Here is a 26,177-nt window from a genome sequence, read left to right on the forward strand (position 1 = left end):
AGGAATGGTTGTGATGCATTTATTAGCCCTTTTTAATTAGTCCTAATGTAGTCTCTTTTCCCCCTACACCTGAATATATGATTGGCCATTTTTGATTTCCATCTGATCTGTTAGTTTTTTCCCCCCATCATATCTATTTCAGAAATGATTGCTATCTTTGTACCTGTACAATAATTTCAAATCAGTGTCAATTACATTCACTTTTTAAAAATTGTGCCATCATTTTTAGTTGTAATGATGGTGTCTTTTCAGTGATTTCATGGATTAAATGTTCTGGATGCTCTTTGAATCTGGTGCAGTCACATTCTCTTCAATTCTTTCTTTCTTCTCATAAAAAAATAAAAAAATAATTAAATTAATAAATGAATGGTTTCCAAAATAGATTTGGTCTGTTATTAATAGTTTTATTTTATATCATACATATGTATAACTGATTTCTAAAAGGATGTAAAAACAAACAAAATAATAATAATATCACCCAGGGTTGGTTGTTAGAATTGACAATGGCTTTGGCAGTTTCTGAATATGAATTGTGTAGTAAGATGAAGAACTGTGTGTTGGTTGTAAAATTGAGGAATTAGAATTAAAATAGAATGAAATAAGAAATTTATTCAGTGTAGTTTTTAATAATACATTATATTTTCCATTATGAATAACCCACAATAACCACATTATCATAAACGTTTGAGGTATTTCCACAAACATATATATATATATATATAACAATTATAATGTTTTGACAATAACATATTATGCATTTAATGAATGCACCATTATGCATTTTTATTCGTGGAATTGAAACCATTGAATTTAATTTCACACATGTGAATTAAAAGGAAGGCATTTCTTATTTTTGCGCAATCCTAAGTACATCGCATATCCAAAACTTTTATGTGCAGCTGTATTTATTCAACATTTATTCTGTTTTACCCAAGTGTACAAATCGACGGAAATACGTCACTTGCCACGGGTGTCAAGGGTCACGATCGCGCTTTCTACTTCCTTTCCTGTTGTCGTCGGCCATAGAGCACCATCAGTAAGTTTTATACACGAGAAATAATCCGTGAACATCGACAAAGAAATAAAACCTATGGGGGTTTCTTTCTTGTCACTTAGAAAGAGAATATCCCTGTTGCTTATTTGAAGTGTTTATTGTCTGAATATTACGTTAAGACTTGGAGATGATGGGTTTAATAGTCACTCTGTCTCTGCCGCCTCCTAACATGATAGCATTCCTGGCCGTGCTGAGGCACTAGCGGCAGCATACGTTCATTATAACTCGTGTGCAATATACAAATGAATATGCGAAGAAGATGAAATTGTTCCATTTTAAATGGTTAAGATATTTGCTTTAACTCTGGTTTTAAAATAGTTGTACAATTACCAGTTAGCATAGTGCTGTAAGCTGCCATATCTAGACTTATAAATGTGCTTCCCCGAAGAGACAAGTTACATTCATAGCCTCATTTTAACTATGATAACTGTTACATAATTAATTTGCCCATTACAACGTTTTTGGCGATGTAAGCAGCTTGCATTGTGCTGCTTTGTATTCTGGTTTTGCTTTTAGTGCTAATGGTACATTCATACTCATGTTTTCTAGAGATGGGCAAGTTTATGAAACCTGGCAAGGTGGTGATGGTCCTGGCTGGACGTTATGCCGGACGCAAGGCTGTGATTGTCAAGGTACTTCCATTTAACATCTCCATCTTCAGGGAAAGATGGCTTCCTGGGTTACATTTGTATAGAATCATAACATCTTGATGATTGTTTATATTGACAGTGTTGTGCTCTTCTTATTCCTCCTCTCAGAACATTGATGATGGCACCACAGACCGTCCTTACAGCCATGCTCTGGTCGCAGGCATCGACCGTTATCCTCGTAAAGTCACAGCAACCATGGGCAAGAAGAAGGTTGCCAAAAGGTCCAAGATCAAGGCCTTTGTGAAGGTGTTCAACTACAACCACCTCATGCCAACCAGGTATGTACATCCTGTGAACAGTGTGCAATGACTCGTACAGGTTCAGAGCAATGCTTGCTCTCATACGAGTCAAGTCTCTTATACTCACCGGGGCTGTATTTATTTGATCAAAAATAAAATAAAAACACTAAAACTGTAATATAATCTAAATTATGCTTATTTGCTGCTCAAGAAACATTTATAAATGTTGGATAGTCATGCTGTTTATTATTTTGAAAACCATGATAAAAAAAGTTCAAAATAACAGTGTTTATTTAAAATATAAGTCTTTTGTAATATATTTTCTATGGTCACTCTTTATCAATTTAATGTGCTACTAACCACAAAGTTGAGTGACAGTCTATATAGATGCAACTTCATGATGAATGGTTGAGGTTTAAGTAGGGTATTAGTTGCGATGTCTAGTTTGTGGACAAGTACCTTGTTGACTGTCACATATGGTTTACCTGACTGATTGCGCCGCTTTATGGATGGAGCTTATGCAGTTAGCACTAAGTTCACACAACAGGATTTTGAGCCCGATTTTCAAGTCAACGACCTCGCCGACAGGTCGGGCTGTTATCGGGGGCAAATCAGCGGGTGTTCAGCACTCGCCAATCTTAGTGTAAACTACTCAACGACGCATCAAAGAGGCTCGCTGACGCCAGACATATATCTAGCATGTTAAATATTTCGAGCTGTCGGCCGACTTGACATTTTGTGGTGGCAAGTGTCTACAGCCAATGGGAGAGCAAGTTATCCATTCTTTCACCCATATTCTTGTTTTTTTCCTTTTTCTGGGTTTTTCAGAACAGATCATCGCGCAAACAGCTTGCAGCGCTAATTTCTTCCCGTCGTCCATCTTCAAATAAACCACTCCTGTTTCCCGTCATTTCCCTCTCCACTTCTAGCGTGTATTTTCATGACACAACGTGGTTTGGGGAGCGGATAGTTGTTGGGTGACAGCTGTTGTCAGCTTGTGTAGTTTGTGCCCTGTTGCGGATCATTTACGTGTCACGTAGTGTGAACACCACAATGACTCCCGATTTACAGACAGCAAGTCATGTAGTCTTAACATCACAGTGATCTGCCGACGTTTAAAGTTGTGTAGTCTGAACTAGGCATTAGTTTGCAGGGCTTAAAAACAAAAATCAGTTGGTTCACTCAGAGCAGAATCAGTATTTTAACGTTTCGGTTTTGCGTTCCTTCTGTAACATTATCGTTCTGCAAATGGTTTGATTAGGAAAAAATACAGGTTAATAACGTTTTTATTTTATTATTATTATTTTTTTTATAAAATTTTGCTTATACTTTATACCAGAGCTTGAATTGAACTTTTATACTAAGAACTTGTGACTGAACCTCGTAACTTAAGTGGATCCTCAAATGGCAAAACCTCGTACAGGAGCTCCACCAACCTCAATCCTGAATGAAGTCCTGCATGCATTTTGGAGACTGTCTTTGCTTGTTTGCGGTGCAAGGCTAAATAAAAAAAAACTTAAGTACAGCGTTTTCTTTATTCGAAACACGATGTGTGTAAAGGTAGGGCTGCACGATTATGGCCAAAATGATAATTACGATTATTTTGATCAATATTGAGATCACGATTAATTATCACGATTATTTGTTGATTTTAACCAAAACAAATTTTATTGTGACATAGGCTAATTATAACTCCTTTCACGTCCATATTGTGCTATTCCTGCTAATGTACAACTATGTGCATAAATAAAAAACAGGTCCTCTTATTGACCAAAATTCAGTGCATCTCCTTAAAGAATAAATAAAAAATAAAGAAAACAAAGAAAATGTAGCAACTTCAACAGGGCACTATGTTACATTGTGTAAATATATTTTAGGAAGCAAAATATAAACTTGCATTGTACCTGCATAATGGATTTGAATAAAACTCAAAATATACAATCAATAAAAAACAAATATTCCATAACAGAATGTAACCAAATGAGAACATGTCAAGGCAGAACTATGCACTATGGAAGTTCGATTAATGGATAAAATTCAGAGTCATTGTTATTTGACACTTAAGAAATGTAAAACCTGTTTGTGGTACAGTGTCAGTGATTAGTTGTGAAATCTAGGGCTGAAACGATTCATCGAGTTACTCGATTACAAAAATTCCTCGAGGCAAAAACTCTGCCTCGAAGCCTCGTTAAATTCCTATGACGCGCAGGGATCTATACTATAGCGCGTGATACATTTTGAATTTAGTTGGCGCAATGGCGGAGAGTAAAGATGTCCATAAACGGCAGGGAATGTCTAAAGTTTGGGATCATTACATGCTTAAAAAGGAAGAGAACAAGGTGCAATGTGTCTACTGCAAAGTAGACCTGGCATAGGCTACCACAACAGTACGACTTCAATGATTCAGCATCTGAACCGAAAACATCCACTCCATGCTGTTTCACCAAGCGTCGCTGAAACAAGGTAAACTAATGGTGTTCACACCGAACGCGAATAGAGCGTCAAATACGCGTTTATCGCGTCTAGTTAGACGCTTGAACATTCAAGTTCAAATTTTTCAACTTGCGCGGAAGACGTTCGTGGCAAACGCGTAGCCCAATTCGCGTCAGTCGCGACGCCCGGCGCGAATGATGCGTCTATCCGCGTCTTTGCATTGACTTTGTATGTAATCTACTCGCGCAAATAATTAAATTTGCGTTCGGTGTGAACACACCATAAGCCAATGATACATTGATGTTCGCTGATTTTAATCCCATACTGTATTTGTAGCGATGCGGTTTGACTAGATATGATGTTTAGCTTTGATGTTTTTAAGTAGTAAACGTATTCACGTTCAATTGCAAGAGTATAGCCTAAAAAAAGAACCCCTTCACACGCACGCACGCAAGCACCCTCGTCTCTCTCACGCGCCAGTCAGATCAATTGCGGCAATGCATCGCATATGCTTAACCTTTTATGTAGGCAGCTGCCACGCAACAATAATTTCAGCATCCATTCACTGTATACACCGCGACGTGATGGAGGATCAAATATTGTATTGCAGTCTTTGCGAGACCTTGTTTGTATGTCACGTCTTCCAAATAGTTACAGACAACAACAAAAAATGAAATTCCCCAGCCTGCTTCTCCAAATCCACTCGTACTTTTGGGGAAGACATTTTAATCGGCCACCAAAGTAATTGAGCATAGAACATTGTTGGCACTTATACTAAATGGGTAAAAATTGCAATAAATAGGCTTAGTTTTGGAGCCAAATGTTGGAGTTGGAATAAATACCAGGTTTTTATTTATTTTTATATATAAATAGAAGCCAAATGCTTGATCATTTTACAGCCACATCATTTTTGTTATGCATTATTTGTTTTGGTTGTTCAAAAACACAAAAAAAATTTTTATCCGATTACTCGATTAATCGATCAATTAAGTGCTAGATTAATCGATTACAAAAAGAATCGATAGCTGCAGCCCTAGTGAAATCTTACTGCATAAATTGAATTTATTTGATCCCCCATATGAAAGTTTGTGCTCGAATTATTTCTATTAAACAATAGTTCAAAACAAGACGTTTGTAGTACTGATTATTGGAGTCCATTAGTCGAACTTTCATGCCTCTTATATAGTAATTATATATTACTATGTAGTATTTACCAATTTACTAATGCTAACACTCGGTCTCTCTCGCACGCGGACACTCGGTATCTCTTGCGCGCTGTCGCTCGCACGCACACTTTCGAGCGCGCTCTTGGACACTCGGTCTCTCTCGTGCACTGTCGCTCGCGCACAGACACTGGCTCATGGAGGTGGTTTACTGGGTGCTAGATTGGCTTTGAAAAAAAAAACCTTTGATACGGAGCGTTCTGTGAACGGAATGACGCATTTTAAATATCGCTCAATCACGCGAATTTGATCATGGGAAGCCAAAATCGTGATCGTGATTAAAATTCTATTAATCGTGCAGCCCTATCACATTGCTTCGCGACTTAAATAGGATGACTTGACAACAGATTTTGGCCATTTCACTCGCGTTGGATGCGGCAATGTCACATTTGCATAGGCTGTACTATTTGAATTTATGATTGGGTGACTGCCAAATTAAAATATTAGACGGAACGATAAAATAACTTTATTAACCGGTTATTGTTCATTTCAAATAAGTGTTTCTGTTCAGAACGTTCAGACTTGTTTGTTCCTGTTAATTTCAGGGGTTTTTTTTCTTCTTTGAACCGGTTCATAGCCCTGTTACGGGGTTTCCATATATTGTGAATGTTTTTAAATGTAGGGTTTCATTTGACCACTTTAAACACAGTGTTACAGTTGCAATAAGAATATGAGAGCAAATCAGTGAATTGAAATCACTTTGGCTCTACATTAGGGCTGCAACGATTAGTCGACGTTGTCGACAACGTCGACAATAAAAATTTGTCGACAAATATCTTTGTTGTCGAGTAGTCGTTTGATCTCACGTGACCTAATGTAAGGGCCTGCAATCCCGCGATTTGAACGCTACGGCGCTGTAGCGCTAGAGTGTAGTGCAGCCCTTACAAATGCTATTGCGGTAGAAGAGAAAACAGCGCGAATTATGACAGTCAGTGCAAACGAATCCGAACTAGCAAGGTTTAGGTTTGGGAAAGTTTCACAAAACTTCAAATCAAGAATGCTGTCGTGTGCAATGTTGGGGTGCAAGAGGAAACATCCCGGCAAAAGAGGAGCCGGTGAGAAGTGAGTAGGGCTGCAACAAACGATTATTTTGATAATCGATTAATCTAACGATTATTAGAACGATTAATCGAGTAATCATTGATTATTTCGCAGACTAATCAGTAAGTTTGGAACGATTATTTAGCTTTTCCAATTAGTTAAAACATTGAGTTATACATATTCTAACTATAGTATAAAAAAAGAAAATCACTTCAGCTTTTGAAATAGTTGTTTTAATGAACTTTGAGCCAACTAAACAGGTCATTCTCTTTAAGTTTTCAGATTTCGGTCCAACTCAAATCACACACAAATGCTCTCTAAGCATTGTTTAATAGGCCCACTGCTTTTCTTAGAACTGAAACAGAAAAAGGGACATTTACTTCAGGACACAAAGAATGGTAAAATATTAATCTGCAAACAATTATTATAATTATAAAATTACAATCTTTTTTTACATGACAATTGAGCTGACAGAGACGTTCTCATTCACCTTTTAATTTATAGTATGATAAAGTAACTGCCATGATATTCTTCCTATATCATAGGAAGGATATAACATCTCGTTTTGTAAGTCTTCATGATTATTGAACAAAATACAGGCAAGTGATAAGACAATAATAATACCTAATATACTAATAGTGTTACAATAATAAAAACAGCCCTGACTCCTAAGCTCGATCAAGCTTTATTCTATGCAAAATAAGTCATCACATTACTGTAATTATATTACTATTGATAATATTATTACTATTATTAGTAGTATTGCATTCTCTAATAAAGAGAGATTTGCCGCTGGTTAGTAAGCTCCAGCTGGAGAACACTCACTTCTCACCGGCTCCTCTTTTGCCGGGATGTTTCCTCTTGCACTCCAACATGCATGTTGTGCTCCCGTGAAAATTGCACACGACAGCATTCTTGATTTGAAGTTTTGTGAAACTTTCCCAAACCTAAACCTTGCTAGTTCGGATTCGTTTGCACTGTCATAATTCGCGCTGTTTTCTCTTTTACCGCAATAGCATTTGTAAGGGCTGCACTACACTCTAGCGCTACAGCGCCGTAGCGGTCAAATCGCGGGATTGCAGGCCCTTACATTAGGTCACGTGAGATCAAACGACTACTCGACAACAAAGATATTTGTCGACATATTTTTATTGTCGACGTTGTCGACAACGTCGACTAATCGTTGCAGCCCTAGAAGTGAGTGTTCTCCAGCTGGAGCTAACTAACCAGCGGCAAATCTCTCTTTATTAGAGAATGCAATACTACTAATAATAGTAATAATATTATCAATAGTAATATAATTACAGTAATGTGATGACTTATTTTGTATAGAATAAAGCTTGATCGAGCTTAGGAGTCAGGGCTGTTTTTATTATTGTAACACTATTAGTATATTAGGTATTATTATAGTCTTATCACTTGCCTGTATTTTGTTCAATAATCATGAAGACTTACAAAACGAGATGTTATATCCTTCCTATGATATAGGAAGAATATCACGGCAGTCACTTTATCATACTATAAATTAAAAGGGAATGAGAACGTCTCTGTCAGCTCAATTGCCATGTAAAAAAAGATTGTAATTTTATAATTATAATAATTGTTTGCAGATTATTATTTTACCATTCTTTGTGTCCTGAAGTAAATGTCCCTTTTTCTGTTTCAGTTCTAAGAAAAGCAGTGGGCCTATTAAACAATGCTTAGAGAGCATTTGTGTGTGATTTGAGTTGGACCGAAATCTGAAAACTTAAAGAGAATGACCTGTTTAGTTGGCTCAAAGTTCATTAAAACAACTATTTCAAAAGCTGAAGTGATTTTCTTTTTTTATATTATAGTTAGAATATGTATAACTCAATGTTTTAACTAATTGGAAAAGCTGAATAATCGTTCCAAACTTACTGATTAGTCTGCGAAATAATCGACGATTAGTCGATTAATCGTTCTAATAATCGTTAGATTAATCGATTATCAAAATAATCGTTTGTTGCAGCCCTACTCTACATCCACACTCAATTTCCTCTTAAAGCCAGAGTGTTTAAACCAGAACAGGTTTTATGTCTTAATTTGCCTCTTTAGTTGTGAGTTAAAGTTGTGTGGTGTCTCTGGGTGTGCTCTGATGCTCAGTTTCTTGTCACAGCATGTTTTGTCTCTGGGTCTTGACTGGCGTATTGTTTTTTTTCCCCTTGTCTAATGAATGCTGACTATAACAAGGCACATTTGAATTATGCACATTTGTTTGTCTAATCAATGCATCATCTCTCCTTAGATACTCTGTTGACATTCCTCTGGACAAAACTGTTGTCAACAAGGATGTTTTCAGGGATCCTGCTCTGAAGCGCAAAGCCAGGAGAGAGGCCAAGGTTAAGTTTGAGGAGAGGTATGTGTTTGTCAGCAGATCCATCTGAACTACTTCATTTTACAATTGCAATTAAATTGAATGTTGTTTGATCTTTAATGCTTACATGTTACAAGGATTATAGTGTAGTGCACAGATAATTGGCTTCCTTAATTTTATCCAGAAAAAAGACATCGTAGTGTTGTGGTCAAGTATTCCAAAGCCTGCTGACTCAAGCTTCTGTTCAGAATGCTGACTGTAGAAACAGTCTGATCTTGTTGTGCACTAGACGTAATATTCACTTTGCTACTGTCAATATAAGCATGTATTGTCTTACACGTGGTGATAGTGATGGCAATGAATGTTTTCTTTTTCCAGGTACAAGACAGGCAAGAACAAATGGTTCTTCCAGAAGCTTCGATTCTAATCTTTCATTGGTTTCACAAATAAATCTGTAAAAATCCCAGAAAGTGTTCCTTGCCTTATTTCTTTTGACTTTGGTTGCTTATCACTTTGTATTATTATGAGTCATAATCACTTTAAGAAGAGAATTACATACATTGTCTAAAGTTTATAATCTCATAATCAAAACAGAATGAAGGCAATATCTTCAAGGTTGTTGCTGGTTATCTGTCTTGAATTTAACATTGATGTTAGCATTGTAAGGATGTCATCATTCAGAGTATTACATCACAAGATATTTGTGAGCAATATTAAACCATATAAACACACTGGATAACAAATAGCCGAGTGGAAATGCAGACCCAAATGGTTAGTTTCCATAACTGTTTTTAACAAAAAAACTTGTCTAGTTGGACAATAGAAAGTGCATATCCATATCCACCTTGTGACATGGCCACAAAAATGGATGACCTCACCTTTTGATGCTGTATTTGACAATGAACTGCAGAATTAGACACTTTAATCTCAACTGCGGAGTGAGATCGCACTCTAAAATCAAGACTAGCTTACAGTTTTAATTGGCTCATTGCATGCTAGTGTGAGGAAAGTGATCTCTTAAGGACTTGAGAGTGAAACCTTTTAATAAACCTCTTGAGGTTGTAAAGCTGAAAGCAAGGCTTTGTGTTTCTATTCTACATATCTTACTGGGTTGTAATGGATTTCTGATATTGTATATGAAAGTGAACTTAAAATTTAGTTATGACTGATGATGGTAAAGCTTTATCTCTACATAAACACAAACCTCACATAGAGCATTATAATTATCAATCTGAAATTTAAAGATTTTTTACTGCTCTAAACTTTGACAATTTTCTACAAGAAAAAATAATTTCATGTCAAATTTTCCAGGTCTGAAAACATTTCAAAATTATTTTGAATTGCCAGTGTATAAAACTATCAAGGATTTTTTCCCACAGCCTCCTAATTTGGGGAATTTTCTAATTGGGGAAAATGCAGAGGAAGCATTTTGTTAGCACTTTATTTTAGCCCAGTAATGTACATACTACTTATAGTAATTGCAATAACTAGGTACTAAGCCTGAATCTACCTCTAAACGTAACCTTAACCCATGTGTTTACTAGGTAAAGAACTACATTAAAATATGTGTACTGTAAAATAAAGTGCAACCAGCATTTCATATTTCCCTGCAACCTTGATGGCTGGAAGGTATACAAAAATGTATTTGTTTCCTCAGTCCAATAAAAGGTACAAATGATATATGTTATGTCATTAAGACATAACCATGAGATGTACTGGGGTTAAAGGAGCGAAACATCCGTGACTGGTGGTCCCCAGCTGATGACCCATAAATGCCCTCTGTAGTGTTCCCCAACATGTACACCTTCGGTACACCTTAATCTCTTAGGCACCGGTGGAGGTGCGACAGGCAGAAATGCCCAGCAGGTTTCACCATCTACCTGTATGTTAAACCAGAAACTGTTGTTATGTAACTTTTTATGTAAATCCTTTTTTAGAAATCATAAATCATGCCTCCATGTTATGCTGTCTCATAATTTCAGTTGATAGCAGACATCCTGCAGTATAATTAGGTGCATTACATTTACATTTACTTTTATCCCATTTCTCATTTTTAGAGGGCGACTTAAGAAAAACGTGACAATACTTAGCCTGGGCTGCATTACTAAAAAACAACCCCAAACGTGTTTTTGGCATGAGCTGTGCCGCCAGGGGGCGCAGTGTGTTTCTCATGACCACCCGCTCTGCGTGCTGCTGCTGTTGTGCGCATTGAGTCTCACTCTCCGACTGCACGACGGAGGAGAGACTCGCTTGAGAATGTCACGAACCGAACAGATGCACAAAACCCCTCCGGTTTAGACAAAAGGTGAGTTATCTGCATGAGCCGTCCTATTAATTCCTAACTAACCTACCCTTTCTGCTGCATTAGCTTCAAAAGGACTCAATTAATGTCTTTGCTCTGTACACAATGTGCCACGATCTTGCGCCATTGAGTCTAATGCGATCAGCGTACAGCTCATGAAACTGTGCTGATAATGGAAGAGAGCCGTTAGAGCACAGGTAGTGGTAATCGAGGATGGTCGTTCCGTAATGGTTTTGTTTTTAACCAATTGTAGCAACTAGAAAAATTATATTGTGCTTCGTTCTGGGCAGGCAATATTTAAGCTACCTAAGACTTGGATCAACTTCCTTGATCGCCTACTAGTGTTTTGTTTTTGAGTTGACAGCACGTTTTGTTCTTTGTTTGTGAATTTTGGCTGTTCAGTGGTGTTTTTAGGCTTAAGGATAACAGCCGTAACATTTTGTTATGCATAAAGTGCATATTACTCTTAATGTAATATACCTGAAATGTTATTTAGTAAAACATTCTGATGTAGATTAGAAAATACGGTTATTAAGTGACTTTTACAACATTGACTGACAAAAGGCATTGCCTGAATTAATTATTTTCAAAGTAGATATGTTACTATTTGCAAACCTAGTGGCGTGTTCTCAACAACTTGTTTGTATACAGGGGTTGGACCATGAAACTGAAACCACAATAATTTATCAGTATGGTGTAGTAGGGCCTCCTTTTGTGGCCACTATACAGCATCAATTCGTCCTGGGAATGAGAGATACAAGTCCTGCACAAGTGGCTTGAGGGACTTTGAGCCCTTCCTCTTCCAAAACAGTGCAGTTCACTATGTGATGCAGGTGGAGGAAAACGTTTTCTGTCTCGCTCCTCCAAAATACCACAACGTGGCTCAAAAATATTTAGATCTGGTGACTTTGCAGCCCATGGGAGATGTTCAACTTCACTTTCATGTTCATCAAACCATTCTGTCACAAGTCTTGTTGTTTGTATTGGGGCACTATCATGCTGATACACGGCACCCCCTTCTGGGTACAATGTTTGTACCATTAGGTGCACATGGTTTGGTAGTCCGTGGCAGTGATGTGCCCATCAAGCACAGTAGGGAATGCAATGATATTACAGCCCAAACATCACTGATCCACCCTGTGCTTCACTCTGGGCAATAACAATCCGATGAGTCCAATAACACCCTGGGCAATAACACCGATGAGTCCACCGTGAAGGTGGACTCATCGCTGAACAATACGTTTCACATTGTCCCTTTAAGACCGCCTCCACGACAGTTACTCCTGTTAGTCACTAGCTTACTGTACCTCATAAATGTGTCAGGCCAACATGAAGATCAATTTTGTGCTCACAGCTGATTATCTGCTCTCTGTTGATCTTTTAGCTTATGGATTTTCCTTTCTGTGTTACTAGCCTAAAGCTGTAATTTGTTCTAGCTTTTGCACTATGTGCCAGTTTTGTAGGAGATAGTACCAGTTAATGTAGTTAAAAGTCTCCAATCCTCCTCTTGTATTCCTCTATATCCAATCATGCGCCTTGTTCAGATGTTGTACATTCCATTTCTCTTTCATTTTCAAGGGATAGATTCTGTCATCATTTGCTGACCCTCATGTCATTCCAAAACCCATATGACTTTCTTCTGTGGAACATAAAAATATATTTTGAAGAATGTTCGTAATGGAACAGTTTTGATTCCCATTGACTTCCATTGTATGGACAAAAACAAAACAAAACAACTGAGCAATGGAAGTCAAAGGGAACCAAAACTGTTTAGTTTCCAATCTTCTTTGAAAAAAACAACAACACAAATTTTAATTTTTGGGTGAACTATCCCTTGACTCTCCTAACTACCCCAGTCTTTGACACTGAACATGATGCAAGCTGCATGCATCCAGGCGGCACGCTCGGTGTCGGTCAAAGTCTCATGCTCGATTTGTTTTTTATAAGGTAGTTTACTGACTTCCGCAGGAGTAGTATAGGGTACGGGGAGGGTGACCCACCCCGTCTGTGTTCTCAATAGATAAGATGTCAATATGCTGTGCAGGGCCATTATAATCACGCCTGCCGCTAGGAGTTACTTTCTCTTAATATATCCACTTTTATTTTTGCATAAATGTCGTTATTTAAGAGCAGATAATATTACGTTGTCTTATAGAGGACTGAGAAGGTCAATAGGTTTCCCTGATGACAGGAGCTATAAAACAGCACCATACATGTAACCTAAGCATCTTGAATGAATGTATTTATATCCCCTCTGCTCTGTCTTTCAGGTGGGCCGACAGGATGGGGGAAGGGCCTGCAGTCAGGCCTTTGGCTGCTATTACGCCCGTGCAGCAGATGCTGGCGTCTGGCACTGGGGCTGTGCTAACATCTCTTTTTGGTGAGGAAAAGAATCGACACAATCATTTCTCCATTTAGAGAAAATTCTGTTTTTACTGTCATTTCCTTCATTTGTCCAGCTGGACAAAACATGTTTTAGTATTAATAAATTGCATTGGGCATTCAATTCAAGAAATTATTTATACTTTTTTTTTCAGCAAGGACCCTTTATTTTTTATTTAAAGTGACATTTATAATGTTACAAAATAATATCTGTTTCAAATAAATGCTTGACTTTTGAATTTTCTATTCATCAAGGATTCCTGAGAAAATGTATCAGTTTCCACCAAAATATAAAGCAGCACAACTGTTTTCAACATTGGTAATAAGAAAAAAATGTTTCTTAAGCCGCAAACCAGCATATTAGAATGATTTCTGAAGGATCATGTGACTCTGAAGACTGGAGTAATGATGGTGGAAATTCGGCTTTGCATCACAGGAATAAATTACATTTCAAAATATATTCAACAGGAAACCGATTGTAATAATATTTTCCAACATTAATATTTCACTGTTTTTCTTATCAAATATGTGCAGTCTTGGTCAGCATAAGACCCTTCTCTCAAAAACACAAACAAAACCTTACTGACCCCAAACTTTTGAAGGCTAGATGTATGTTGGAATATAATTATGTTTTTCTAAAGTAACTGGGTTGAAGGTTTTACAGTTTAATTAGACATTTCAAGCTTTGTGCCTGTGCTAGTGTTGTGTTTTATATGTAGAATCAAAATGCTAACTATTATACAAGGCTAAACCTTAATTTTTCTCTTTCTTTTTCTCCCTCCTCCAGTCACACCATTGGATGTAGTGAAGATCAGACTTCAAACCCAGCAAACTCCCCTCTATCAAGGTACAGATCTCAAGCAGCTCTTCAATTCTTGATCACAGACAGAATGTCAGATGATTGACCAGTAAAGTTCATGCATTTTCTCTTGACTTTATACAAGTCACACCAGTTCAATATCAGTTCCAGTGTTTCTACAACCAGTGCTTCAAATGCTTTAAACAAACAGTCTTCAAGTTAGAATAGAGCCAAAAGCTGGTCTCATCTGAGGAATTATCTCTTGCTGATGTACTCTGAATGTTTTTTTTTCTTCTCTTGAAGCTAAGTGAATATTTTCTGTGCCACTAGCATTGCAAAAATCACTGATTCCAAACAGGTTTTTCAAACACACGATGTCTGCCATTGTTTGCTAAACTCAGTCCTGCCCCAAACTCTCACCATTGGTTGAGTCGGTGCCGTGTTGGGTTGGTCAGGGTACAAATAGAGCTAATGTTTTGATGGCTACAAATGGCTTACTCTCTGTATAATAAGCTGAAATAAAATAATTAGAACTACTTGAGCTTTATTAACAGTGAAAATGAAGCTACATTAACGTTCAAAAGATTGGGGTCTTTAAAGTTGGCATAAAACGGAAGTTGCGGTAATCTTTTCTTCCCTATTGTGACGTGTATCCAAGTGAAACGGCTTCTCGAACTAGAAAAGTGTAGGGCGGGACTGCTGTGATGTCATGTGAGTGACAGGTTGATCCCGCCCTCACGCCATTAAAGACGTCATCAGAGAAGACAAGAGATGTCACTGCAAGAGGGAGAGGAAGTTATTTTGGTTAAAAATTACCAGGGCACATGGAAAAAAAAACCTCCAAAAAAGTAAAACAGTAACATTGTGAAATAGTATTTCAATTTTAAATTTCAAATGGAAATCTTTTGTAACATTATAAATGACTTAATTGTCACTTTTGACAAATTGAATGCAATCTTGCTGAAGCAAAACTGACCCCAAACTTTTGAACGTTAGTTTGTATCTAAAAACCTGCTGTAAGCCCTTGATAACACAGACCTCATGCTGTTTTGCATTTGCTATATGCACTATGAGCTATCTTTCTCTCTTTCTCTCTCGTAGCACTAGCAGCAGATTCAAGGCCCTGGGCTGGGGTCATCCGCCCTTCAAAATGTGAGTATGTGAAGCAGATGTATTTGCATCTGTGCTCATGGTCTTCTCCCAAAGACCATTTGCTTGCTTAACTAACTACCACTTGAATTACAAACACATTCTGCAAAACATCTAAATCACATAGTGCTAACAACATTTTGGCTTGTATAACGCATCTCTAAAGGGGTAAATGCAAGGTCACATTGCAAACAGACATGACACGTGTGCACAAAACACCCCAACAAGTTGAAAAATGCATTCAGAAAATATTTCGGTTGAATATCAACTACTCTGCTTGAATATAAATGTTTATTCAGTGTGTTTATAGCAGTGGACCATTTACTGAACTCATGAGGACAAACTATAAGCCATGCCAGGCAGATCTACCTTGAACCTGTCTTGCGTAATGTCCAAAAATAGTAGGCTTGTTTGTGCCAAGGCTGGAATTGGTTAAACTGTCGCGGCATGGTCAATGCCATGGCCACTAATATTTATAGAGCCTCTTATCTAAGACCTCAGTCCTAATCACCAAATCCTTTGAACTGAATGCAGGAAATTATCAGAAAAGTCTTGCTTGGAAAACTTGTATCACATGGCTGTTATATGTCTGCAAATACAACAATCCTGGAGTCATTGAGGTTACACACTGCATAAACAATTTATCTTTTTGTGATTATTAACTGTATTGTGGCAGTACCAACCCCTCCCCCCCTCCATATTTGATGTACATCTGAGTGAAACAGATTATCAGAAAAGTATGGTGGTGACTTGGTTCTATGCATTGGTTGTTGATTGGATGGAGGCTGATGTGAATGCAAGCTTGCAGTCTATTGTAAGGGGTTTAAGCTGACCAAAATGCGTCACCAGAGAGAAGCCTGTGGTTTCACCTGAAGATTATAACATTTGGATTAAAAATAATGGCATGCATGAATGAGTCATTCACACTCAGATCAATAACATTCATTTACAAAATAGATAACTCAGAAATAGATAAAATAGATAACTTAAACTCATACATGTATAGTGTCAGTGTACAGTTGCTGTCCTAACTTTAAGCAATCATACTCAGTTTCTACTCCAAGTGCTAAAATAGCCAATTACAAGATTAAAAATGAAGTGTTTTGTAGTTGAAAATAAGTTCACAAAAATGTTTGTTTTTTTTGTCTATCAAAGTCCCTTTCAAGGAAAGTTCTGCTCACTTGTCGGCCATAATTGCAACACCTGTAGACATCTATTTGGGGCATCCAAGACCAAGTCCTATCTACTTGAATGGGGGAAGCCTGAACTCTCAAGAACTGCTTGCTGAACTCACAATTAAATGACATATTTCAAATCGGCAAACAAAATCTGACATGAACTGTCCCATAAATGTTGTTTCTCATGCTCAAATAGCATTAAAAAATCGTATGTTTTCAGGCTAAATGCGCAGTCTTAAGAGCGAGTCTCAGAACAATAGCAGTTTCTAACGGCAGCTGCAGTGACGCGATGACTTTATCAATCAGCGATTGGGTCTTTTATTTTAGAAGGCGGGACTTATTCCGCCATATTGCGTGTTGCCCTTTCTCCCATTCATAAGTAATAAAATAGAGAAAGACTTTTTTTTTCTTTTTACAAAGAGAGCATACTCCTGAGTACTTGGGTGCTTGTGGCCATTGGCAATGTATTTGCAGAAGTATTACAAATTAAGTTTACGCTACTATATTTTCTGGCTTTTTAGGGAAATGTTTCCTCTATTGTAACGGGTTGATGGACCACGTCTATGTGTGTCAGAATATGTCAAGCTGCTCCAGCTGGTACAAAACCCCCACCCATTTCAGTGGGACTGTGGTAAGAATTTATTCGCACTTTTACAAATTGTGATTTCAAGTTTTTGTAATGACACATTCATGATTATTTACTTTTTGTTTTTCAGGATGCATTTGTTAAGATCACACGTAATGAGGGGATCAGGTCTTTGTGGAGCGGACTTCCCCCCACACTGTAAGTCCAGCATCATGTCACATATAAACTGCTTGACTTGCATACTGTAATTGTACTTCATCAGTTGCCTCTATTTTTAAAGTGTGCTGTAACTGCAGCTCATACGAAAGACTTAGATTCAGCTGTTGCTAAAAGTAATGACTTGTAGTTTAGTGTAGTGTTACAAATTTATTAAAATGTTTAATTTAGATTCCAATACAATAGTATTTTATATTGAGAAAGTTCATAAATGATGAGATCAGGAAATCTCTGCAAACGGTAGGGGTTCCCAGCGGGACTGTCCTGATCTCTGTCACCTGTTGTTTGTAAGTTCCCGTCTCAGTACGAGGAGGCCTGCCCTTCCTGTTCACGTGTCTCAACGTTTGAAGAGCCCTGTTGAGCAGGTTTGAAAACCTGTATACCTCATTACTGAGACCATTTGTCTTGGGGTTTCAGTGCGGGAAGCCCTGCCCATCCGGTTCTCGTGTCTTAGCTCATTTACATGCTTTGTTTCAGAGTTTCTCCCCCCTCAATGTAAATCTCTCCTACTAAAATGTGTATAAAATTGCAATGAAAAGTTCCCTTAGTCAGACTTGGATGGAAAGACTACAGCAACACAGCTGGTGTTCTCAATAAAGAAACCGTAGGAATTAAGTTAAATTAAGATTTTAGAAGATCTTAAGATTTAAGAAGAAAAATTAAGATTTAAATTCTGTAAATGCTTTGACAGATTCAAAGATCATTGAGTGAAGGATTCTGTAGGATTCAGACAGATAAAGCCTAGTTCACACTACATGATTTTAAAACGTCGGGCTGAACTGCGCGGTTCACACTACATGACTTGCTCTCTGTGAAATCAGGAGTGTTCAAGTTGCTGAGCTAGTTCACACCACACGACACAACGTGATTGATCCGCAACAGGAGGTAACGCACTACACGAGTTGACAACAACTCTGTCACCCAACGATTCTATCTTGTCTACAAACCACGTTTTGTCACGAAAAATCCCGCGATAAAACGAACCGGAAATGATGCGAAACAGCACGCGCGCCAATACCCAGCGAAGAGGACGAAGAAGAACACAACACGCGAACATGCCTTGCTCTGATTGGCTGTAGCTCATGACATCACGTGAGCTTGAGTCGTGCGACAGCTCTGGATATCTAGCATGCTAGATATTTTTCTGGCCTCGGCGACGCGTCTGCGAGCGTCTTTGATGCGTTGTTGGCTCTTTCATACTAACAGATTGGCGAGCGTTCATCGCCCGCTAATCTCCCGCGATTTGCACGCGATAACACCCTGACCTGTCGGCGAGCTCAACGATTTGCAAATCGGGCTTAAATCGGGCTTAAAATCATGTAGTGTGAACTAGGCTTAACTCTCAGATAACTTAGTCATTAGTTGTGAATCCGACTACAGTGGTCATGCTGTTTACTGAATAACTGAAATGCTGTGTAAGCGTATTTGACTTTGTAAATTTATAAATAACATGTTAATGATTAAACGTATAAATCAAGTTGACTGTAAATAATCTTTTTTGGGGTCAGTTGACTTGAGCGGATAGCCTGACAAACCAGCAAATAAAAACCACTCTGAATCCTTGAAAATGACACACATTTGTAATTCGTGCACAAGCTGTTTTCAGTGAAATATGCTCATTGGTGTGTTTGTATTTGAAGGGTGATGGCAGTTCCTGCCACAGTCATCTACTTCACCTGCTATGACCAGCTGCGAGACTTCCTGCGTTACAGCATGGGCTATCAAGGGGACCATATTCCCCTTATAGCAGGAGGGTTAGCGAGATGTGAGTACTTACTCGTCCTTCCTGTCTCATACAAGCATCTTTTACAAGACTGCAGTATTGTAATGTGTATTATGAAGATCTTAAAATGATATAATGTGCATCCCTAAACAAAGCTGAAAACCTGCATAATAAATCATTTATTGGCATATTTAACTAGTGCTGTCAAACGATTAAAATATTTAATCGCGATTAATCGCATTAATGTCATAGTTAACTCGCGATTAACCGCATTTAATCGCACATTTTTATCTATTCTAAATGTCTCTTGATTTCTTTTTGTCCCATTATTTTTTTCTCATTTTAATGCTCTTATCAACATGGAAAAGTGGATCGGCTTGCTTTGTGCAAATGTTTTTTATTGAAAACAATATTGGCATATACTGTTCAATTTCACACTAAAACATTATCACTTGGAGCAAATAATCTCTCACACAATATAACACTGTCCATCAATAAAAGGGTGAAATAAATACTGACGAGGTCCTGATATTGACGAGGGGGCGGAGAATTCGCATCAGCTGTGTGTGTGTGTGTGTGTGTGTGTGTGTGCTGGCCATCATCAAGTGGTATTCAGACTGGACGTGCTGCGATGATGATAGCTCAGTTCACAACGACAAAACACACAGATCACTTTGGTCTTGTCAATGGAACCATTTGGCAACTTTTTAAAAGTTAACTTTCCATTCAGAATCTTATTGGCATCCATTTCGGCGTCTCACGCTCGTCATCCACTCAAAACTGGACGTTTTGAACGTTCCTATAACATTCAGAAATAACGTTTTTATAACTTAATGGGAACGTTATGAAAACATTCTTATAACCTAAAATTGTTAGCTGGGGAAGAGGAGAGATTCGCGATTGCACTGAACACGTTTTAAGTGCAGGCATATTCTCTGAGTGAGCCCAGAGAAAAGTCTTACAAGAGCAGCGTGTATCTGAGAGCGCGCGCGACTCCAGCAGAGAGATTCGTGCTCGGCACATTATATTCCGCGCGCGAGCAGAGAGATTCGCGCTCGCGCATCCGGCTCGCAAGCCCAAACAAGTGTGTGCGGCGTGCCTGTTGTTTTGTTTCCGGTCTAGCTAGATCCGCTTGCGCTTTCAAAACGTCCTCGCGCGCCGCAAGCCATTGAAATGAATGGGTTTCATAGCGCAGCGGCCCGCATGCCGTCCTGTTGCAAAAGCATGTGAAAAAAAACCTACAAAGTTTGCTAGGCCAAAAAGACCGTTAATCGCGCGATAAAAAAATTAACGCCGTTAAAATGGGTTTGCGTTAACGCCGTTAATAACGCGTTTAACTGACAGCCCTATATTTAACATATCTGTCACTATTGGATATTTAAAGCAACACTAAGTAAGATTTTTTACCTTAAAATAATGTTTCCAAAATCAGTGGTTTCATCAAGTCGTAACAGGGTGAAAGGCACTTATGCCTCCGCTTTACGGTCCTATATCTACTATAACCACGCTATGTAAGATTGCCAGATCGGGTCGAGTTTCTGTAGTTCTAATGAGACATAAGAAAAATACAAATTTGACTTGCTTTACGTCAAGCGTTACAATAGTCATTATTTTGTTTTTCTTCGTTTCTGATGTCACAATACATCATACCTTCATGAAATCATGCAACATACTCTATCTTGTCTGTGGACATCGTTCATTCCAAAGCCGGTGCTGGATAAACAACGAGCGTGCGTGCGACAGTAGGCTGCGGTGGGCTAAATTATTTACAACAGCGGTAATGGACAATTCCGCTTCCAACCTGTAGGGCGACCGCAGAGGAAAAGTTACTTGGTGTTGCTTTAATTATGCATTATCATTCCCCTGTTTTTACTTGATTTACTAGACTGGTGCAGCCAGTACCAGTCAAAAGTTTGGGCACACCTTCTCCTTCAGTGGTTTTTCTTTATTTTTTATTATTTTTAACATTGTACATTTAATACAAACTGTGAAAGAACACGCTTGGAATTGCGTAGTATAGAAAAGTGTTAAACCAGCCAGAATATGTTGTAGTTTTTAGATTGTCCAACGTACCTACATTTAGCTTTGATGACAGCTTGGCACACTCATGGCATTCTCATCAGAATTATTAGGTAGTCACCCACAATGGTTTTCCAACAATCTTGAAGGAGTTCCCACAGGTGTTGAGTACTTGTTGGCTGCTTTTCCTTCACTCTCCGGTCCAACTCATCTGAAACCATCTCAATTGGATTTAGATCAGGTGATTTGTGGAGGCCAGGTCATCTGATGCAGCACTCTACTGACTCACACGGTCTCCTCTGAACAGTGGATGTTGAAATATGTCTGGCACTTGATCTCCTAGAACCATTTACGTGGGCTGTAAATCGGCGGTTTCTGAGGCTGGTTATTCTAATAAACTTATCCTCTGCTGCAAAGTTAGCTCTTGGTCTTTCCTGGGACGGTCCTCATGAGAGCCAGTTTCATCATAGGATTTTATGGTTTTGGCAACTGCACTTGGGATACATTCGCAGTTCTTGAGATTTTTCGGATTGACTGACCTTCATTTCTTAAAGTAATGATGTACTGTCTTTTCTCTTTACTTAACTGAGTGTTTCTTGCCATAATATGGATTTGTACAGTAGTTGTAGTTGCACTAATAGGGCTATTGACTATGTATCCACCCTTCCTCTGCACAAGACAACTGATGGCCTAAACACATTTAGGGGCTGTTTACACGACACCATTTTCAACTAAAAACGGAAAACTTTTTATGTGTTTTAGCCGTCCGTTTACACGACAACGGCATTTTGGGTGCCTGAAAACACAAACTTTTGAAAACGGGTTTCAAAGTGCACGTTTTTAAAAACGGTCTCTGTGTAAATAACAAAAACGTGAATCTCTGAAGACGATGAAGTCATGCACATGTGTATTACGTGTTCAGTCTATAGTGTTTCATCACCATCTAATGGCCTGGCAGCAGAATACAGGGTTTTTATTTGTTTTCGCGGATCCATGTGAATGGGGATCGTTTTGACAGTTGTGTCGTCTGTACGCAGAAAACTCAAAGGAAAAACGTCTCCGTTTTAAGCATATCGTTGTCGTGTAAACGTACCCTAAGAAGGCAAGAATTGTCACAAATGAACTCTTGACAAGGCACACCTGTGAATTAAATATTGCGGGTGACTACCTCGTGAATCTGATGAGTGTGCCAAGCTGTCATCAAGGCTCAATGTATCTACTTTGGACAATCTAAAATATAAAACATATTCTGGGTTGTTGAACACTTTTTTTTTTTTTGTTTACTACATAATTCCATACGTGTTGTTTCATAGTTTGGATGTCTTCTGTATTAATGTACAATGTTGAAAATAATAAAAAGAAAGAAAAAACACTGAAGGAAAAGGTGTGTCCAAACTTTTGACCGATACTGTATATACTACCATTCAGAGGTTTGAGTTCGTAAGATGTTTTTGAGAGATTTTCTTATGCTCACATTAAGGCTGCATTTATTTAATGAAAAATACAGTAATATTCTGAAAAATTACTTTTTGAAATAAATGTTGTCTATTTCAATATATTTTAAAATGTAATTTATTCCTGTGATGACAAAGCTGAATTTTCAGCATCATTACTCCAGTCTTCAGTGTGTCACATGATCCTTCAGAAATCATTCTAATATGCTGATTTCAAGTCGTGCTGCTTAATATTTTTGTGGAAACCAGTCATATTGTTTTTTTGACGATTAGAAAGTTCAAAAGAACAGCGTTTATTTGAAATAGAATCTTTTGAAAGTCTTTACTGTCACTTTTGATCAATTTAATCCATTCTTGTTCAATAAAATTGTTCAATAATAAATACGGATCACAAACCTTTGAACAGAAGTATGTACACTGTTAAATGTAATCTTTAGCAAATCTCAAATTGTACATTTATAATGCTGTAAATTAACGTTTAGTTTTTAAAATGATTGATTTAAGTGTTGTATTTTAGACAAAAAAAAAACTGCAAAATGTTGATGCATCCCCAGTTTTGTACTTTTCTGATTGTTCTGTTTGGTTGTGATCTCTGCTGTCACATTATTGACGTCTCCTCTCTGTGCTGCTCAGTGGGAGCAGTGTCTGTGATCAGTCCTCTGGAGTTGGTTCGGACTAAGATGCAGTCCCGCAGACTCCCATACAGCGAGCTGATGGTGTGTATCCGCTCGTCTGTGGCTCAGGATGGCTGGTTATCTCTCTGGAGAGGCTGGGGTCCCACTGTCCTACGGGACGTGCCCTTTTCAGGTCAGTGACCTGTACATTCTCTGGCAGTGGGATGTTCCACAGATGCAGTGCTTGACTGTTTTTCTCCCCCCCCCCCCATCAGCCCTGTACTGGTTTAACTATGAGCTAGTGAAGGCACAGCTGTGTGAGCGGTACAGTGCACCACAGACCTCCTTCACCATCAGTTTTACAGCCGGGGCCGTCTCAGGAGCTGTGAGTATCACCTCACTCTCAACAGCCAGATATAATTGATGACTTTTACTTTATTTTAAATGACGCATTAAAAGAAGGAACTCAATAGCTGTAAATTAATATGGATGAGTTTATGAATGATTACAGAAGGCTACAGTGAGGAAAAAAGATTAAACAATGTGAACAGAGCGTGATATCTTATCTGGCCTGACTGATTAACAATAAAGGCTTTTTACATGAGAACAAATGCTGGGTCGACTTCTGTCCCCATGAGTGAAACTGATCTTTTGCATTGAAATTTTTGCACTTAACTAATGGTCAAGTGATATTTTGCGTATTATCTTACTACATACTTAAAACATGACTACATAGTTGAAGTTCTTAATAACTGAATTGGTTTTGCAGTGATAATAGAGTTGTATAATTGTGAATATAACACTATAATTAAATGTATCTTCTGCTCACCAAGGCTGCATTTATTTGGGGAAAATAAAAAATAAAATAAATGTAATTTATTCCTTTAATAGCAAAGCTGAATTTTCAGCATCATTGCTCCAGTCTTCAGTGTCACATCATCCTTCAGAAATCATTCCAATATGCTGATTTGCATATCTTATCAATGTTGAAAACAGTTGTGCTGCTTTGAATATTTTTCTGAAAACCATGAAATGATTTTATCATGCAGTACTGGCCTCATCAGAATATCAATTTTCGTTTTGACACAGATCGCTGCAGTTCTGACCCTGCCGTTTGACGTGGTGAAAACGCGCAGGCAAATCCAGTTAGGGGAAATGGATGCTGTCGGAGGTATAGCAGCTTCTGTAGTTTCACCTGTTAATATGTTAGAAAGAGTGTTGTAATTCAACCTGAAGGTTGAGTGACATGATCTCATAGATGACCACTCTCTTTTAAAAACAATATAAGTGCTGATTACTTAAGCTAGAATTAGTTACATTTTATCAGGCATCAAATTTCATGACATTTTGACCTTTCTCAGCAATCTCTAGGAAGAAACCAGCCTCCACATGGAACATGATGAGGAATATCTGGATTGACATGGGATACAGGGGTTTGTTTGCAGGTAAGCTCTAATTTCTACAGTCTATTACGCACTTCTGAAAAGCACAATGTGATCTGATTGGTTAGCTGGACCAGTGTGTTGTGATTGGTCAACTGATTCAAGCGTGTTTCGGAAATGTCACGGCCCTTACCATAACGGCAGGTTTCAACACACTGCTAACGCAATTCAACCAGGCCAGCCTTATTTAAATTATTTAAATGAGGAATATTGTGACGTGTTCATTCCCAAAACAGGATCAGATTTTACTGATATAGAGAATAACTCTCTTTAGAGTCACTTTGTGCTTTGTTACATTTTCAATTTTCTTTGCAAAGTTACAAAGCATAATAGGATTAGTTTTTTATTTATTTATTTTTTACACAATTTCTGGCTGAAACAATGTTTTGGTGCAGGACCGAACTGGATTAGAAATTACACACCATGGCTTTAACTTTTTTTTATTGAAACAGTGATACTGTTGTATACATTCAATAATCAGCTTTGCTTTTTTCAGGTTTCCTTCCAAGAGTGATCAAAGTTGCTCCCGCCTGTGCAGTCATGATCAGCACTTATGAGTTTGGGAAGACTTTCTTTCAGAAGCGTAACCTGGATCAGGCGAGATGTGGTCTTTGATATGGGCGAGAGGACCTGTGGTTTGTCCAGGATCTAGCCCTGAGGAAGCTGAGAGGGACTCATTGTCAGCTACTGCAAACACTGATACCCAGCTTTGTACTTTTTTTTTTTTTACAAAACTCTAATTGTTGTAAAACTTCTACTGACTGGCACAAGGAATTAAAAGCTGTGAGACTTTAACTAATACTTTGCGTCTGAGATGTAGGACCTCAGTTATGATGCATCAATAAATGCACAATCCTCCCCAAACCCTGTGATGCCTTAGGGAACAATACCAAAGCATGCTGGCAGAAACACTACCTCCCCACTAATGCCCAACTTTTTGAAATGGCTGCTGGTTGGGCGCAACATCCAGGTTGTTGAATCTGCTGTGCTTGACTTGAGTCCCTTTTATTAAAGAGACAGTGCTGACCTCTGCTGTTCACGTTGAGGAAACCTCAGAATGAATGGATAAAATAGTCTGTACTGAGCTTTACTGTCTTTTTCAGCAGGGGAAAAAAATATTACAAAATGATTTTTATGTAATTTCTTTCCTTTAAAATTGTAATTATTCTTATTTACAAGACTAGTCCTTTGTATGGGCACTGTTTTTTTTATCTTATTATTTTATTATTTTTTTGCAAGTGATGTCCTTGTGTAGTGGATGGATCTCTGCTCTTGTCCTGTTAACTACACCTGCATTTAGTTCCGATAAAAACAATCTACTGCTGTAAACATACTGCT

The 26,177-nt window shown here is 38.1% G+C and overlaps 2 protein-coding genes across 3 annotated transcripts; both read left to right on the plus strand.

The window, feature by feature from the left end:
• Window positions 1-907: 907 nt before the first annotated feature.
• rpl27 (ribosomal protein L27) lies at window positions 908-9,445 on the plus strand. The gene is made up of 5 exons (XM_056244207.1): window positions 908-1,036; window positions 1,604-1,686; window positions 1,813-1,982; window positions 8,907-9,017; window positions 9,354-9,445. The coding sequence occupies exons 2-5, from the start codon at window positions 1,606-1,608 to the stop codon at window positions 9,400-9,402; spliced, it is 411 nt and encodes a 136-aa protein (XP_056100182.1). The 5' UTR covers window positions 908-1,036; window positions 1,604-1,605; the 3' UTR covers window positions 9,403-9,445.
• A 1,705-nt stretch (window positions 9,446-11,150) lies between these two features.
• slc25a39 (solute carrier family 25 member 39) lies at window positions 11,151-25,534 on the plus strand. Of its 2 annotated transcripts, XM_056244196.1 has the most exons (12): window positions 11,151-11,280; window positions 13,539-13,657; window positions 14,447-14,506; window positions 15,560-15,610; window positions 17,307-17,416; window positions 17,502-17,569; window positions 19,228-19,352; window positions 23,417-23,590; window positions 23,673-23,782; window positions 24,487-24,568; window positions 24,759-24,842; window positions 25,336-25,534. In XM_056244196.1, the coding sequence occupies exons 2-12, from the start codon at window positions 13,561-13,563 to the stop codon at window positions 25,452-25,454; spliced, it is 1,080 nt and encodes a 359-aa protein (XP_056100171.1). In that variant the 5' UTR covers window positions 11,151-11,280; window positions 13,539-13,560; the 3' UTR covers window positions 25,455-25,534. The 2 variants fall into 2 exon arrangements, with proteins under 2 accessions (XP_056100171.1, XP_056100172.1); XM_056244197.1 differs by lacking the exon at window positions 15,560-15,610.
• The last annotated feature ends 643 nt before the right edge of the window (window positions 25,535-26,177 follow it).

Source organism: Rhinichthys klamathensis, unplaced genomic scaffold (genome assembly GCF_029890125.1).
Source record: "Rhinichthys klamathensis goyatoka isolate OS25496 unplaced genomic scaffold, OSU_Roscu_1.1 h1tg000937l_1, whole genome shotgun sequence".
NCBI lineage: Eukaryota > Metazoa > Chordata > Actinopteri > Cypriniformes > Leuciscidae > Rhinichthys > Rhinichthys klamathensis.